Raw genomic sequence first — 13,087 nt, 5'->3', positions numbered from 1 at the left:
GAAGGAAAATATCTGTTTCATGGTTTTCCTAGACTGACCCAACCTGTAGTTATATTGCATCTGTGTATTTAATAAAATAGATTGGAATTTCAATTGCTTGGAATTTGCATTTGTATTGAAGTATTAAGATTTTTGTTGAAAAGCTGAGATGAAAGCAAAGTTTGAGGTCTCCCCTATGCTGTGTCCCCGTCGGGAGACTGTGAACCCACATAAACCTAACATAATACAAGTTACGCGTTTGCTTCTGGCTTTGGCCCCAGCCAGAATCTCATGGGTGTTCTGCTTCCTACTAGATAAAAGACAGCAGGTCCTCAAATAATGTTTTGTTCAATCTTTCCATTACAACATTGGTAAGAAAAAAATAAAAACAGCCCGTGTTGAATGAGATGGCTTTCTTGGGATCCTGCTTTTACTATGTGTAGAGGTTTTTGATAAAGGCAGAGTCACATCTGCAGATGCTGCAACCTGCTTTCCACCCTAAGTTTTCATTTCTCTTGTGTAATCTCTTACCCTCTGGCTCTTGAGAGGCCCGAGGTCAGCCCAGGGGCAGGTGTCCTTTCAAGAACCCAAGGGGAGCAATAGGAGTGGAGAGGAATTATCACCCCCCTCCCCAGCCCGTCTGCATTTTTCTCAGACTGCTCAAGCAATCAAGTTAACATCAGATTAGTAGGAGAAAAGAACACATTTAATTACATCATATGAGGACTCTACATGGGTGTTGATTCTAAAACCAGTGCAACAAACGACAAAGTGCAGGCCTCTGTCCCGAGCTGAGTGATGGCTGAGGGACCCGGGGCTTTCAGGAAAGAGGAAGGACTCATACGACAAAGACAGAATGCTCTGAAATTAGCTGTTGGCTCTGCCATTTCCTTAGGTTTCTCTGGTAGGAGTGTGATTCCCGGCAAACATTCTAATTCTGGCAGATACCCCAATTTTCATTCTTCTAGGTAGTTATGGGAGTGGCCAAAGTTTCTGTTGAGCCCAAAGGGCCTCGATTGACCTCAACATGATCCACATGCCAAAGTAACCCATCTTGGGGTTGCATTTCCTTCAGTTCCTCTCCAAGGAAAAATGCTCAGTGACATACTTTTTATGCAGCTATCAAGGATAGTAACGTATCTTAAGGAGTATCCGCAGGACTCAAATGAAGAACCCTTGTCTGGGGCTCAGGTGACAGCTGTGTCACCAAGGTGTGTTCCTAACCCCCAACATCCCGCCGCCTACCCTTGAAGCTTTTTTTTTAATCCATCAGATTTACTTGTCCTTCCCCTCATTTGCTAATAGGTATGAGTCACTTGGTTTTTTTTGGTCACACCATATGCCCTGAGGTGCTCATGTGGTAGAAATATTGAGTCATAATTTTTGTGTTTATTGAAAAGCTCATTTTTCCAATGCCTGTTTCTCTTTAAAACCTATTCTCATTCCATTTCATCTTCAAGTTTGTGCACATTTTTATGACTGGGCTGGCTCGTTGGCACAGATCTCTGGGGGGTGGGAGATGTGTAGGTTTGTCTTCCTTAAGCCTGATGAACTTCCTCAGCATTCTAAACCCATTTCTCATTTTATGTTTTCTTGGAGGAACATTCCCCTGCCACCTTTGGTCCCTCTACACTTTCCAAAGCAGAAATCCACAAAGATTAGAGGGTTGTGGGCAAGCAGAGGCACCAGGAATAAAACAGAATTTTTTGAGAGAGGAAGGGTGAGTGGGGATTGGCCCAGGGGCTTGATTATGGAAATGAGCACTTAGACAAGGTGACAGTTTCAGTGTTTTCAATTTCACTTTAAAGTGGCACAATCAAGGGCTCCTTTGACCCTAAAAGGGAGGGATTTTTGCCTTTACAATCAAAGCCTGGCTCATCAGACTCCCCCCCCCCCCCCCCCCCCCCCCCCCGCTGCTAATGCTGGGTGCTTTGGGGATGTGGACACATTTATATTGACATTGCCAGCTGGCCTCTTTCAAACTGAGGGCCTGTTAAATGTTCTCACCTTTTTATCCACCCCTCCCTCCAGCCCCCCATCTTGTACCCACGAGGAGGATCTGTCTCACTTTTCTGCCAATGGACTGAGTTCCAGGTGGGACTGTCCTTCAGCCATTCACCAGCAATGTGATAAAAGAAATCAACTTTTTTTCTGTTTAACCCTGATTATTTACTTGAGGTTAGAATTTGTTTGCAAATCATAAGGAAAAGGGCAAGTTCTAAGAAGCCGTGGGAGACAGAAGTACTGCTGGATCTGTGTTTGGGTGCTGGGCACAGTTGCTAAGGATGTATGCCAACAAGGGAGTGTGCCGGGCTCCCCCAGGGCCTCTCTTCTCTCGGCGGGACTTCAGGGCCCCTGGGAGCTCTGGCCACCAGTCTTGTTGGAGTGAGTCAGCCTCGGGGCCTGTGTACCAGCCTCGATTCTCTCTGCTGGAGCAGGGTCTGAGAGGCGTCTTCGGACACGGGGAATGCAGCTCTGATGGAAGCGGGAAGCGCTGGAGAGGGTGTGTGCACGCTGCTGCAGCCTTAGTGTCAGGGGGTGCGGTCTGATGGAAGGTTCCTGGCTACTCGAAGTCGGGGACAGCTGAACTTAATTTTCAAGGAGGGCCGACAGCAGGAGGAGGCGTGGTCCCCGGAGGTCTGTCAACACGTCACACAAGTGTGTGCGTGAGTGGGAAGGAAGGAGGTTCTCCATGTGCTGGCTTGTGGGCATGTGGGAAATCACAGTTCAGAAGGAGCAATCATGCCATTCTTTGCTTGAGAAAGCTTTTGGCAGCCTCCCTTGACCTATTGATTGGTTTAGTTTGCAGTCAGGACTTTGTGAGAACAACTAATTTTGAGCAGGAATAACCGCACTCAAAATGTATCTACCTTTCTTAGGGCGATGTTTGAGGACTTTGCTTCCCACCTGGCCCCCTTGGGGACAAGATGACAGCTTTGATTTTTTTTTTCGTCCTTTTTCCTCCCAAAGCAAGAGGCCCAGGCCTTGCCCTGTCCTCCAAGCTGCCCCTGGGTGGAGGGAAGTCAGCAGATACAGATCACGGCCACCAGGCCACCTCAGAGAAAGCAGCAGCAGCCCCTTGCCCTTCGAAGGCATCACCTCTGCCTTCAGTGGCATCTGCTTGGAAGTGAGCAGGCACAGAGAAGTGAGACCCCTGCGCACTTTAAAACTAAAATCCAGAGGAGGGGAGAGCAAGGAGGACAGGCGGGGAGCTAGCCCTGCTCCCCTCGCTTCAGCTGCAGTGGCCTTGGTGCTGCAGGCACGGCAGATGGGGTGTCGGTGAGGGAAAGGCAGGGTGACCTCAGGGCACTGACTAAATGCTGGGGTCTTGTCCCCGATGTCCCAGTGGAGAATGGGGGTAGCCCATCTCTCCCACACTTCCCTCTGCTTAGTCTTCTCTGAAGTAGGATGGGGTTGGGATCTTTAGTTCTCTTAATATTTCTAGAAAATCAACTTGCCAGTGAGGTCCCATAATACACGTGGGGATGGGGCTGGAGAATCTCGTGGCACGAAATGGAGAAGAACTTGACTTTTGGTAGGGGGAAGGGCCTGGAGGCTGCACGAAGGCCTCCCCAGCCATCTCTTCAGGACTGGGGTGTTTTCAAAGGTGACTGAGAATCACTTGAGAGGTATGTCAATGGAAAATGTCTATTTCAGTGGAAATTTTGAAATGCCTGTCCCAGGAACACTCTTTCCTCCATGGAGTGTGGTAAGACATGGTCAGCACATGGATGAAAGGCTGGACAATCACTAAAATACCCTTCCATGTTAGAGTTGCCTTTAGATAACACAGGGTGCTTCTGTATAATGAGGTTTATAAATTACTAGTTTCTCGACAGGTATTCGGGGAAGCTTGTGGCCTTTGATTGTGAATACCTTTGAGTTCCTGCATTTCTGCCTGTGAAGTGTATTCGGTCTGACATGTCATGAGTAATCAGAACCAGCAGTGCTTGCCTTTAAGCGCATACCATGAGGACATAGATACCTGTGGATCAGTAGAGGGGTTACTTCTTTCAGCAGAATTCCCAGGGCAACTTTGCATTTGGGCCAGAGTTCCTAATACTTGGGCATTGGAAAAAGTGCTCACTGATCCCCCTGCACATGTTGTTTATTAACTTGCCTGTTTTCTATGTAATTTGGAAAAATTGGAATCAAGCGCTTGAATGAATAAACTTGCATTGGGGAGAACCAGGCCTGTTGGCAACCACAAAGCTCAGCATTATTATCAAATTTCAGAGTTTTGCCTTCCATTTCCATGTCTTTCTTCCCAAGTTAATGCCAATTCTGAGCCTTGTACACCTGCTATGGTGATTTTAATTGATGTAAGCAGAAATTGACTCAGTAAATTTTCTCATGAATCAGGTAATTTCCCTCACTCCCAAGGGTATCTGACTTTTGCTTATAAGCAGAAAAATTTATATTAGATAGATATAAAGCGTCCTGGGTTTCATGCAAGCCGATAGGAGACATTGTTTAGGAGTAGTCAGCATAAGGGGGTCTAGACCCATCTGTGTACATATATTAAAGATTTTTGAAAGTGGAGGAAGCTTTTGTTAGGGAATGTCCTTAGGTCAGAACTAACAGGGGCTACTGGGAAAGATGAGAGGACATGTGCAGTAGCTAAAGCATCCCCAAAAGGTCATGCATGCACCTCCCCCCCCAAAAAAAAGCATCATCTTTTGCCCCCTAACCAATAGGACTAGTTTATAGATAACACTTCTTGGGGGTGGGGGGTGGGAGGTGGTAGAGCGGACTGGGCTCCTGCCATTGTTAAGCATGTGGGTTCATACGCTGTGCTTCTGACTTGTGCTAGGCCGGCTGGTGATTTGTATTGATGATCTTTTTTTAGCCAAACTCAGGCCCTGAATTGGTTTTGTCCGAAGATGAAAAAAGTGACACTGAAGATCAGGAGGAGACAGAACTGGGCGTCATGGAGGATCAGCGCAGTGTAATTCTTCATCTCATTTCACAACTCAAACTTGGAATGGATTTGACCAAGGTAGGTTGGCATAGCCCACTGGGTTTGTGAACAACTACATGATGGTGTCTCCGCCCCGCTCCCCCAGCCTTCCCTGCTCACCTTCTCCTCACTGTGGTGAGGTTGGGAAAGTGGAGGGGGAGAAGCCAGAATCGCGGTCCAGGATAGATGTTCTGGGTTTCACTTGTTACATGAATGCTTGGGGTATGAGCCTTGTGTTTGATTCTCTGGAGGTCTGCAAAGGCCAGGAGAGCAACAGAAAAACGCAGGAGATGATAAGGAAGATTTAAGGCAGGCATTCTCTATTTCCTGTTGTGTTCTTGAGAAGATTAAAAAGGAAGGAACAAGGAAAACGGGAAGCCAGGAGTGAGCCCGCTGTCTGCCTAGCCACAGCCTGCTGACTCGTTAGCTTTAACGGCTCGCCTCCAGCAGCCAACCTTGTTAGGAGCCGGATCTCACTATCCACAGGTAAAGAAGGAAACCTGCTGGTTGGTAAGAGTGTGACTAATACCTCTTGGTGCTGATTCTTGTTGAGGAATTTCCTAAACACTAAAGGCAAATTGACAGCTGCCATTTGTTTCAGTTATCTGTTGCAGAGGAACTCACTACCCCAAATGTGGTAGCTTAAGACAATAACCAATTTCTTCATAGTTCTGCAGTGTGGACTGGGCTCCTCTGTGCAGTTGTTCTAGTTTTGCCAATAGCTGGTCATGTGCCTGTCATCAGCTCGTGGGTTGCTTGTGGGCTGGACTTGGCAGGAACAGCTGAGCCTTTATCTCTTTCCTTGAAATCACTGGACTTTTCTCTGCCCATGTATCCTTCCCACATTGTGTCCAGCTGGGTAGTCAGACTTCTTGTGTGGTGACGTGAAGTTCCTAAGAGGTCAGAAGTGGAAGCTGATAAGCCTTCTGAAGGCTGAGACTCCAAACTGGCACAGTGTCACTCCCATGCTGTTGATTACAACAAGTCACATGGCCCAGATTGAAGAGGGGGGGATTCTACAAGAGTGTGAATTCCAGGAGCTACATTTTATTGAGAGTAACCAGTGTAACAGACCACCATTCCCCACCCCTGAGAAGGGGAAGGTTATAAGTAAAACAGATTGGAGAAGTTGGTGAATGTCACGCATTCAAACTTGGCGCTATTAAGTGTGAGATACCCACCAGCAGAGAAGGTGTAGGCAGTTGGGTATAGGAGACTGAGTCTTGAGGGAAGGTCAACAAAGAGGGTGTCCAAGGCCACAGAATGGGAATGAGCTCCTCAAGGGGGTGAGCTGTAGGGGAAAGCAGTCCCACCACTGAGTCCTGGGATACTCCAATATTTAGACACCAGGAGATGAGAAGGATCCAGCAAAGGAGATTGAACAGGGCCAGCCAGTGGGTAGGAGAGTAACCAGAGAATTGTGATGTCATGGTGGTCACACAAAGAGAGTGTTTCAGGAGAAAGGAGTTTTCAGCAGTGATGAATTGCTACTGATGGGTTAGAAAAGATCAGACCTGCAAATTGCTTTTGGTTTTGTCAAGTCCTGATCGGAGTGGGATCAAAGACAACGAGAAGAAATTGCTAATGCGGTATAGTTTATTCAAGGCATTTCAGTATAAAAGGGTAGCAGAAAAGTGGGTGGAAGCTGGAGGAACATCTGGAATTGAGAGACTTGGTTTCTTCAGGCACTGGAATACTGATGGAAATGGTTAGGAGAGGGGGCGGAGCTGGCTGCAGCAACTGGGGTCGGTGAGCAAGGATTCAGGGCACAGGAAGAAGAGTTGTCCTGAGAGTTCATCTACTGTAGCAGAGGGCCGGCAGCGCAGAGGGGTGCGGGCCTTGGGGATTACTGGGGAGCCCCAGGTTGTTAAGCACATGACTTGTCTTGGAGAGGAAAAAGGAGGGAGGATTGCCACCCGCCAGCAGGGGGCGCTTATGACTTTTAGATCACAACTTTAAAGTGAGACCCCTTAGCACATTGTCTCTTTATCTCCAGGTAAGTTGAGCTTCTAGTTTTAGGCTTGGGGAGCACAAGGAACTGGATTAAATCAGAGCTGAAGTCTGTTTTAGCACAAGGGGTGGGAGGGAAGAGAGAGAGAGACAGAGAGAGAGAGAATAATGAGTGAGAGTGAGGGGGTGGCTGGGAATTAAATGTCAATTTGGACTCCTGGCTGTGGAGGGAAATAAGGCTGCCGGGGCTGCCAGGGAGGAGGACTATAGAGGGTCGAGGGGCTGTGTCTCTTGGTTAGGGCTGGGGATGAGACTGAATGAGCTGGACATGCAGGAGCGGTGGGTAGAAAGTAGAGTGCTTGAATTTGAAGTAAGGAGGGTGTGGTAGTTGTGGGTCCATATGGATTCCCACGTGAGTTCTTTTAGTTTTTATTTTTTTAAGAATTTATCTACTCATGCATGCAAGAGCCGGGGTATAGGCCAGAGACGTGGGGGTTGAGAGGATTCCCCAGAGACAGAGTGGGGAACAGAACAGGCAGACTGACTGAAATACACTGCTGAGGGGAGCAGCAGGCGAGACAGGTCTGCTGCGCCATGTGGGTTGCTCCCTGGCCGGCCGGGGATCGAACTCGTGCTGCAGAGGCTGCGGATTGCTTCATAGTGCCGTGTGTCACCCCTTGCGCCACTAGGGAGGCCCTCTTACATGCGATCTTTCGGGGATTTAGTCTAAACTCCAATTGAAAGATTCAGATGGGAGAAGATCTAGAACAATGGAGTCCTTCCAGAAGGTACATCTGATTCCATTGAGTAGCTGGGACTTGGGGGATGCAGATTGTGGTTAAAACACTTACATGGCAGAGTTGATTGGGCTGTCCCCAGGTAATGAGGCTCCTGATGTGAGGATACCCGGTGCGTAGCCCATCAATCAAGGATATGTCAGGCAAAATTCATACTTTGAGAGAAAAGCTTGCTGAGATAATTAAGTGTCTGTGATCCCTCACACAATTGTTTAAATTGTTTCATTCGAATAAATTCAAAAATAGATCTTGACAGCGGTTCAATGCTCAAAAATAGATCTTGAGCACTCTCATCTCTTGCTGACTGTACAGTGCTTGCTAGATCTTGACACTCCATTTTGCACATTCTAAATCAGCAAGAAAATAGTAGATATACATTTTACTTTGAAGGTATGGGGTGAAAATGATACCTCCACCCCTGCTGATTGCATTTTAAATCAATCCCATTTTAAGGGCAAAATGTATTGGCGGCATATGCCCAAAGTCATAGGTATGTTCCCTGAAATAAAAATGTAAATTGTTTTCAAGTTCAATAATGAAGAGATACAAAAATAAAAATAATACATGCATAGCCTAGGGCACGGACAGCAAACTTTTCCTCTAGAAGACCAGATTAAGTATTTGTGGCTTCGTTGTCTCTGGTGTCACTATTCAGTGCGGCCATTGTTGGCGAGGCAACCTCGTGGAAAGAGGGGTGTGTCTAAGGGACTGCTTGTAAAACCAGGTGGAGATTTACTTCATGGCTGCGGTTTGTTGACCCTGGTAGAGAGACTCAGGCACACAGACATCCATGTGTAGCTGCCTGGTGGAAGGGAAAATCCAGAATCATCACCCGCGCACACTCAGCTGTCCTGCGCTCCCGGATCCGGCCGTCTGTTCTTCCTCGGCGGTTAGCAGTAGCCGGTGGCTGTCCTGCTGTCTCTCTGCGACTTCGTGACTTTTGTAGACAATAACAGAGTGGACATTTTCAGCTCAGGGCATTTTGATGCTATGGGATTATTAGGTTAAGTTTCCAGGGGTCGATATGAATGTGCAGAGGTGAACATTGCTGTGTTCAGCTCCTTCTTGTAAGCGGGGGGGGGGGGGGGGGGGGGGGATTTTATGAAAAGGGCTGGAAGGCCCAGGATTTACCCCGAGAACAGTGCTCCCACCAAGGCAGAACTGGGGATATTCAGGTTCACCCACTCCCAGGTAGAGAGCTCTAGCTCTTCTCGCCACGGCTTTTTCTCAATATGCCAGCAAGCTCTTGCCAGTAGCACTGGGAGGGACCACCCAGGTGCCACACGCTGTGTTCTCAGGACAAGGACTCAGATAGGCGAGTGTAGATGAGCGTAGGGAAGCAAGGTCTTCTCTGCAAAGGTGACCATCTAGACACTGGACTCATTTTACACTCTTAATTTGAAACTTACCAAAAAACCTAGGAGCGTGGAGTTCTTGTTTTGCCCATTTTATGGTGGAGAAAAAGATGAGCTTGCCTGAGGAAACAGCTGTAGCTGCCAAGAGGTGAAGCTCACTTCACAGCTCTCACTCTCTTCTGCAAGCTGAAGTCTGGGACTCTGAGGGGGACATGGCTCGATTTCAACAGATATATCTGTTTAGGTAGTAAGTATCTTCTTGGAAAAAAGTTTATTTCAAACTCTCCAATAATTTTTTTTTAAGATTTATTTATTTATTTATCCAAGCACTGGGTACAGTCGGAAGCGCGGGAGGGTGAGAGAATTCACCAGAGCCAGAGCGGGGAGCAGAGCAGGCAGAAGGACCGAAGTACACTGCTGAGGGGAGCAGCGGGCGGCAGGAGAGGTCTGTGCCCCATTGCGGGACCCCCACTGGTGGCTGGGGATTAAACCGACACTGCAGAGGCTGCGGGCAGCCTGGCAGCCCAGCGCTCAACCGCTGCGCCACCAAGGGAGGCCCTCCAATAATTTTTTAAACGAACACCTTTCCTTATGAATGATTGGGTTGGGGGTGATCATTTCCCTTCTAGCCTTTTAGGTTCTTGACTGAGACGACTCCTCTCCTGGTAATGAAGAGAAAAACAAACATGTTAAATAACATGTATGCATGGAGAGAGCCAGAAGAACTGAGTAACTCTGTAATGGAGTTATTTTTCCCAGGAACTTCTTCCAGCTCTGACAAAGACACCGCATGGAGCTTCCATCTTAGATACCAACTCTAGCTAAAGACAAAAGAGATAAAAAGAGGCTGTTAGGAAGGACTCAGTAAATCAGGAATGTCTGTTTTTCTGATCTAAGTCAAGGCCTTCTCTCTTGACAAGAGTTTCTAGAGATTTGGTCATCTCTTCCTGGTACAGAGAGGTGACACCCTTACAAATGATATTTCCCCTATAAATATGAATGTTTCTTACAAAAGAGTAACTTTTCAGTTTTCAAGAGGTTTTCCTTTGCCATTTCTTAACTAATCAGTTCAAGATGTTCCTTGTACTAAAGAGGCGTATTTTGGCATGGCTCATTCTCCCCTACGGTTCTACACACCCTGAGACAGGTGTGGAGGGAGAACCCAGGGAGCACCCTAGCCTGTTGCTAAATAAAGGAAGCTTTGGCAGTGTGAATAGCTACCCCTTATTTCGTAAGGCTGGATTTCTGTACTTCCCCTGGTTTTCATAAAGGATTACACAGATCAGTCTTAGTGGGTGGCCTTTCTTCTCCTGCTTGTTTGCACTGGGTGGGTTTGCCAGTCCAAGGGCAGAGTATTATGAGGGTAATTCTCAAGGTTAAGTTAATTGTTTCTTTGAAGAAAATTGCTCTTGTCTTGCTTTGCAGAGGCTTGCTGTGTTTCCTTTTGGGGGTAAGGGACACTCATTCTTTGTGGGGTCCTTTGCCTTTCTGCAGGGGAGAGCATTCATTTTGGAGTTTAAGAGCCCAACGGATTTAGTTATTCACATCTCGATTGATGCAACTTTAAATGTGATTACTCTCTGAGCCCTGAGTGCAGATCTTGTCTTTTTTCCTTTCTCCGAAGTAGTTCATTGTCTTAATTATGTTAATGGGAGAAGAGGCAGCCTTTATTGATGGCTTCATAAATCAGCTGTAGTGATTTCAGCCATTTGGATGCCATCAGTCTGAACAGGGGACCATCATTCACCTCTCTGGCAGAGGCAGACAGTCCAATTAGCACACATCCCTTTTTGGCTCTGTATCTGCGGCATCTACCACCCATAAAACAAGATAAATGACTTATTTGCAAAGGTAGCAAAAAGAAGAAGAAGAAGAAGAAGAAGAAGAAGAAGAAGGCCAGGGAGATAGTATGAGAGATGGAAATCGGACCAGAAACCTGCTTTAATGAAAAGTGAGACATTTTGCCCAGTGTTCAAGCTGCTGGTTCTGGAAGGTGCTGTTCCGGTATTCTGCAGACACCCCACCAGGAGATAAAAGGGGGTCCAGTCACTGCACTTCCAGCTCATTCGCCTTTCTCTCTCCAGGCGCTTTGCTTTCTCCTGCGCTGACAAAGCCACAGCAATTTCTAAGAGCAGAATCGATGCCTAAGGTTGGACTTACCGCCGGCAGATCTGCAATTGCAGGAGGGTTGTCTTTGAAAATGGATAAGTTCTCCGCTGTTGCATCCCTCGTAGCCATTTTTCTCCCTTTTCCTCCACCTTTGCTTTTGCACCTCTCTCGGTCTGCAGCAGCAGCAGCGCGAGGGGCGTTCAGGGAGCGCCCATGCGTCTTCCCCAGTATTGGCCGGTGGTCAATTTTTGCCGCTTTGCACTTGCCCCTTCTTCCTACGCGCTCCTTTTCTCTCCTGCCTCCTCCACGCCCCCTCCCTCTCCGCGCTCCCTCCGCAGCCCCGCAGGTTGCATGTCTTTATTTCACAGCGAACCACTGGCGAGCTGGCAGCGATTGTGGCAGCTCTCCCCGGATCCATCCGTGAAATTCTCTTGCACAATGCATTTGTCATGTTGGGGAAAGTTAACATCCGTAGGACACTGTTTTGTCTGTGGCGCATAGGAACGTCTCCCTGAATTGTCCCGGTAATGCCTTTTATAGCGTGAATAAGATGAAGAGAATGTGACAAAGATGGGGGTGCAGTGGGGGTGTGAAGGACAGGTCTGCGGTTTAGCCTTGGGAGCAGGAGCTGCTAGAACTCGTTTCATAGACGAGGTGACCCTTGAGAGAGAGAGAGAGAGAATGTGGGTGAGCTGGGGGCTGATGGGGGGGGCAGAGAGGAAGGGATGATGTGAGACTAGAGGGAGGGAGACTTCTCTTCTCTCATAGAGGTTTTCGTTGGTTTCTGGCTGTAGTGGTGAAGATTGAATTGGGCCTGCCAGGAAGCTGCAGCTGCTGTCTGCAGAGAAGGGGGCACCACGCCCATCCTTTCTTAAATGCCGGTGGGTGGTGCCAGCATCTCCTCCTTCCCACCTGTGATAGGGCAGTTTGTCATTCCAGGAGGAGTAGAAGGGATGAGAAGATGGGGCTCGTGTCTCACCCTTTCACCTGTGCTACCTCCTGCTCCCCCTTACTAATCCGTGATGGGGTGCCCAGCTGTCCCGGTGCTTATGCTGAGTGACCTCTTATCGCCCTAATAAAGATGAGGGAAAGAAAATGTTCTCGTTAACCAGAGCAGAGAATCGTGATGTCAAGGGTAATGGTTAGAACTGCTGGGGGGTGTCGGGAGCCCTCAAGTTCCCCGCCTGCTTCTGTGCCTGGCGTGGCGCCTTCCCGCCCTCTGGGCCCTGGCACTGCAGCTCCCTGCTGGTGCCTTTGGGTCTCCTGTCCAGTGACTTGGAGTTCTGAGTGGTTTTCCTTTTCCCAGTTAGTTTTAATCCCTCAGTTTCTGAGTTCAGAAATGTTGGCTTAAGTTAAGAAAATGCCTTTTCCAAAGTCCATGGTGACAGGGCAAATTGTGTAGCTGCAGCTTTCCCTGCAGCCTCAGTCTCAGGCACACAGTGAATTCTTACTGTCCAGAGGGGCAGTAGTTGCCACAAAAGCCCCTTCAGTGCAGAGAAGGGGGAAGGGTACACCGAGGCCGGGGGGTCTTCTCTCGAGTCCGTCTGTCAGGCCGGCCACCCTCGGGAAACTGCCCCCTCGCCTCCCTGGCGGGCCTCTGACCAGAGGCGCCCCTGGGCCCTGGATGGGAGAGTTGGAAACGGGTCATTTCGGGGGTGGTCTGGGGACATAGACGTGTGTGGCTTCCTTTTTCACTGATTCTGCCTCACTGACCGGGCGGGTGTCCTGGGGGAGGGTGAGTGGCCGGGGTGGTGCGCGTGTGCCTGCCTCGCCCCGCTCCGTGACGGCCACTGCCCGGCCAGGCCTTGGTGAGCCTCCTCAGAAGAGCACAGGGAGCGCTGCGGAGGGCGGCCGGTCCCCCAGAAAGAGGTGGGAAGTCAGGGTGGTGGCGTCTGAAGGCTGTTCTGTGCCAGGCTGAAAAACGAGACGATAATCAT

At 48.6% G+C, this 13,087-nt stretch overlaps 1 protein-coding gene across 5 annotated transcripts in view; it reads left to right on the top strand.

Annotated features, from left to right (window-relative positions):
- OSBPL10 (oxysterol binding protein like 10) overlaps window positions 1–13,087 on the top strand; it is a 232,954-nt gene that overhangs the window by 205,455 nt on the left and 14,412 nt on the right. For all 5 annotated transcript variants that reach the window (XM_054692912.1, XM_037525654.2, XM_037525666.2 and 2 more), the window contains one exon: window positions 4,829–4,978. In XM_054692912.1, the coding sequence (XP_054548887.1) occupies window positions 4,829–4,978 (150 nt within the window). The remainder of the gene's footprint in view (window positions 1–4,828; window positions 4,979–13,087) is intronic.

This window comes from Talpa occidentalis, unplaced genomic scaffold (assembly GCF_014898055.3).
Source record: "Talpa occidentalis isolate TD23 unplaced genomic scaffold, MPIMG_talOcc4v2.1 talOcc4.10, whole genome shotgun sequence".
Classification (NCBI taxonomy): Eukaryota; Metazoa; Chordata; class Mammalia; order Eulipotyphla; family Talpidae; genus Talpa; species Talpa occidentalis.
The sequence above is the reverse complement of the archived record's forward strand: the minus strand, read 5'-3'. Positions and strand labels throughout refer to the sequence as shown.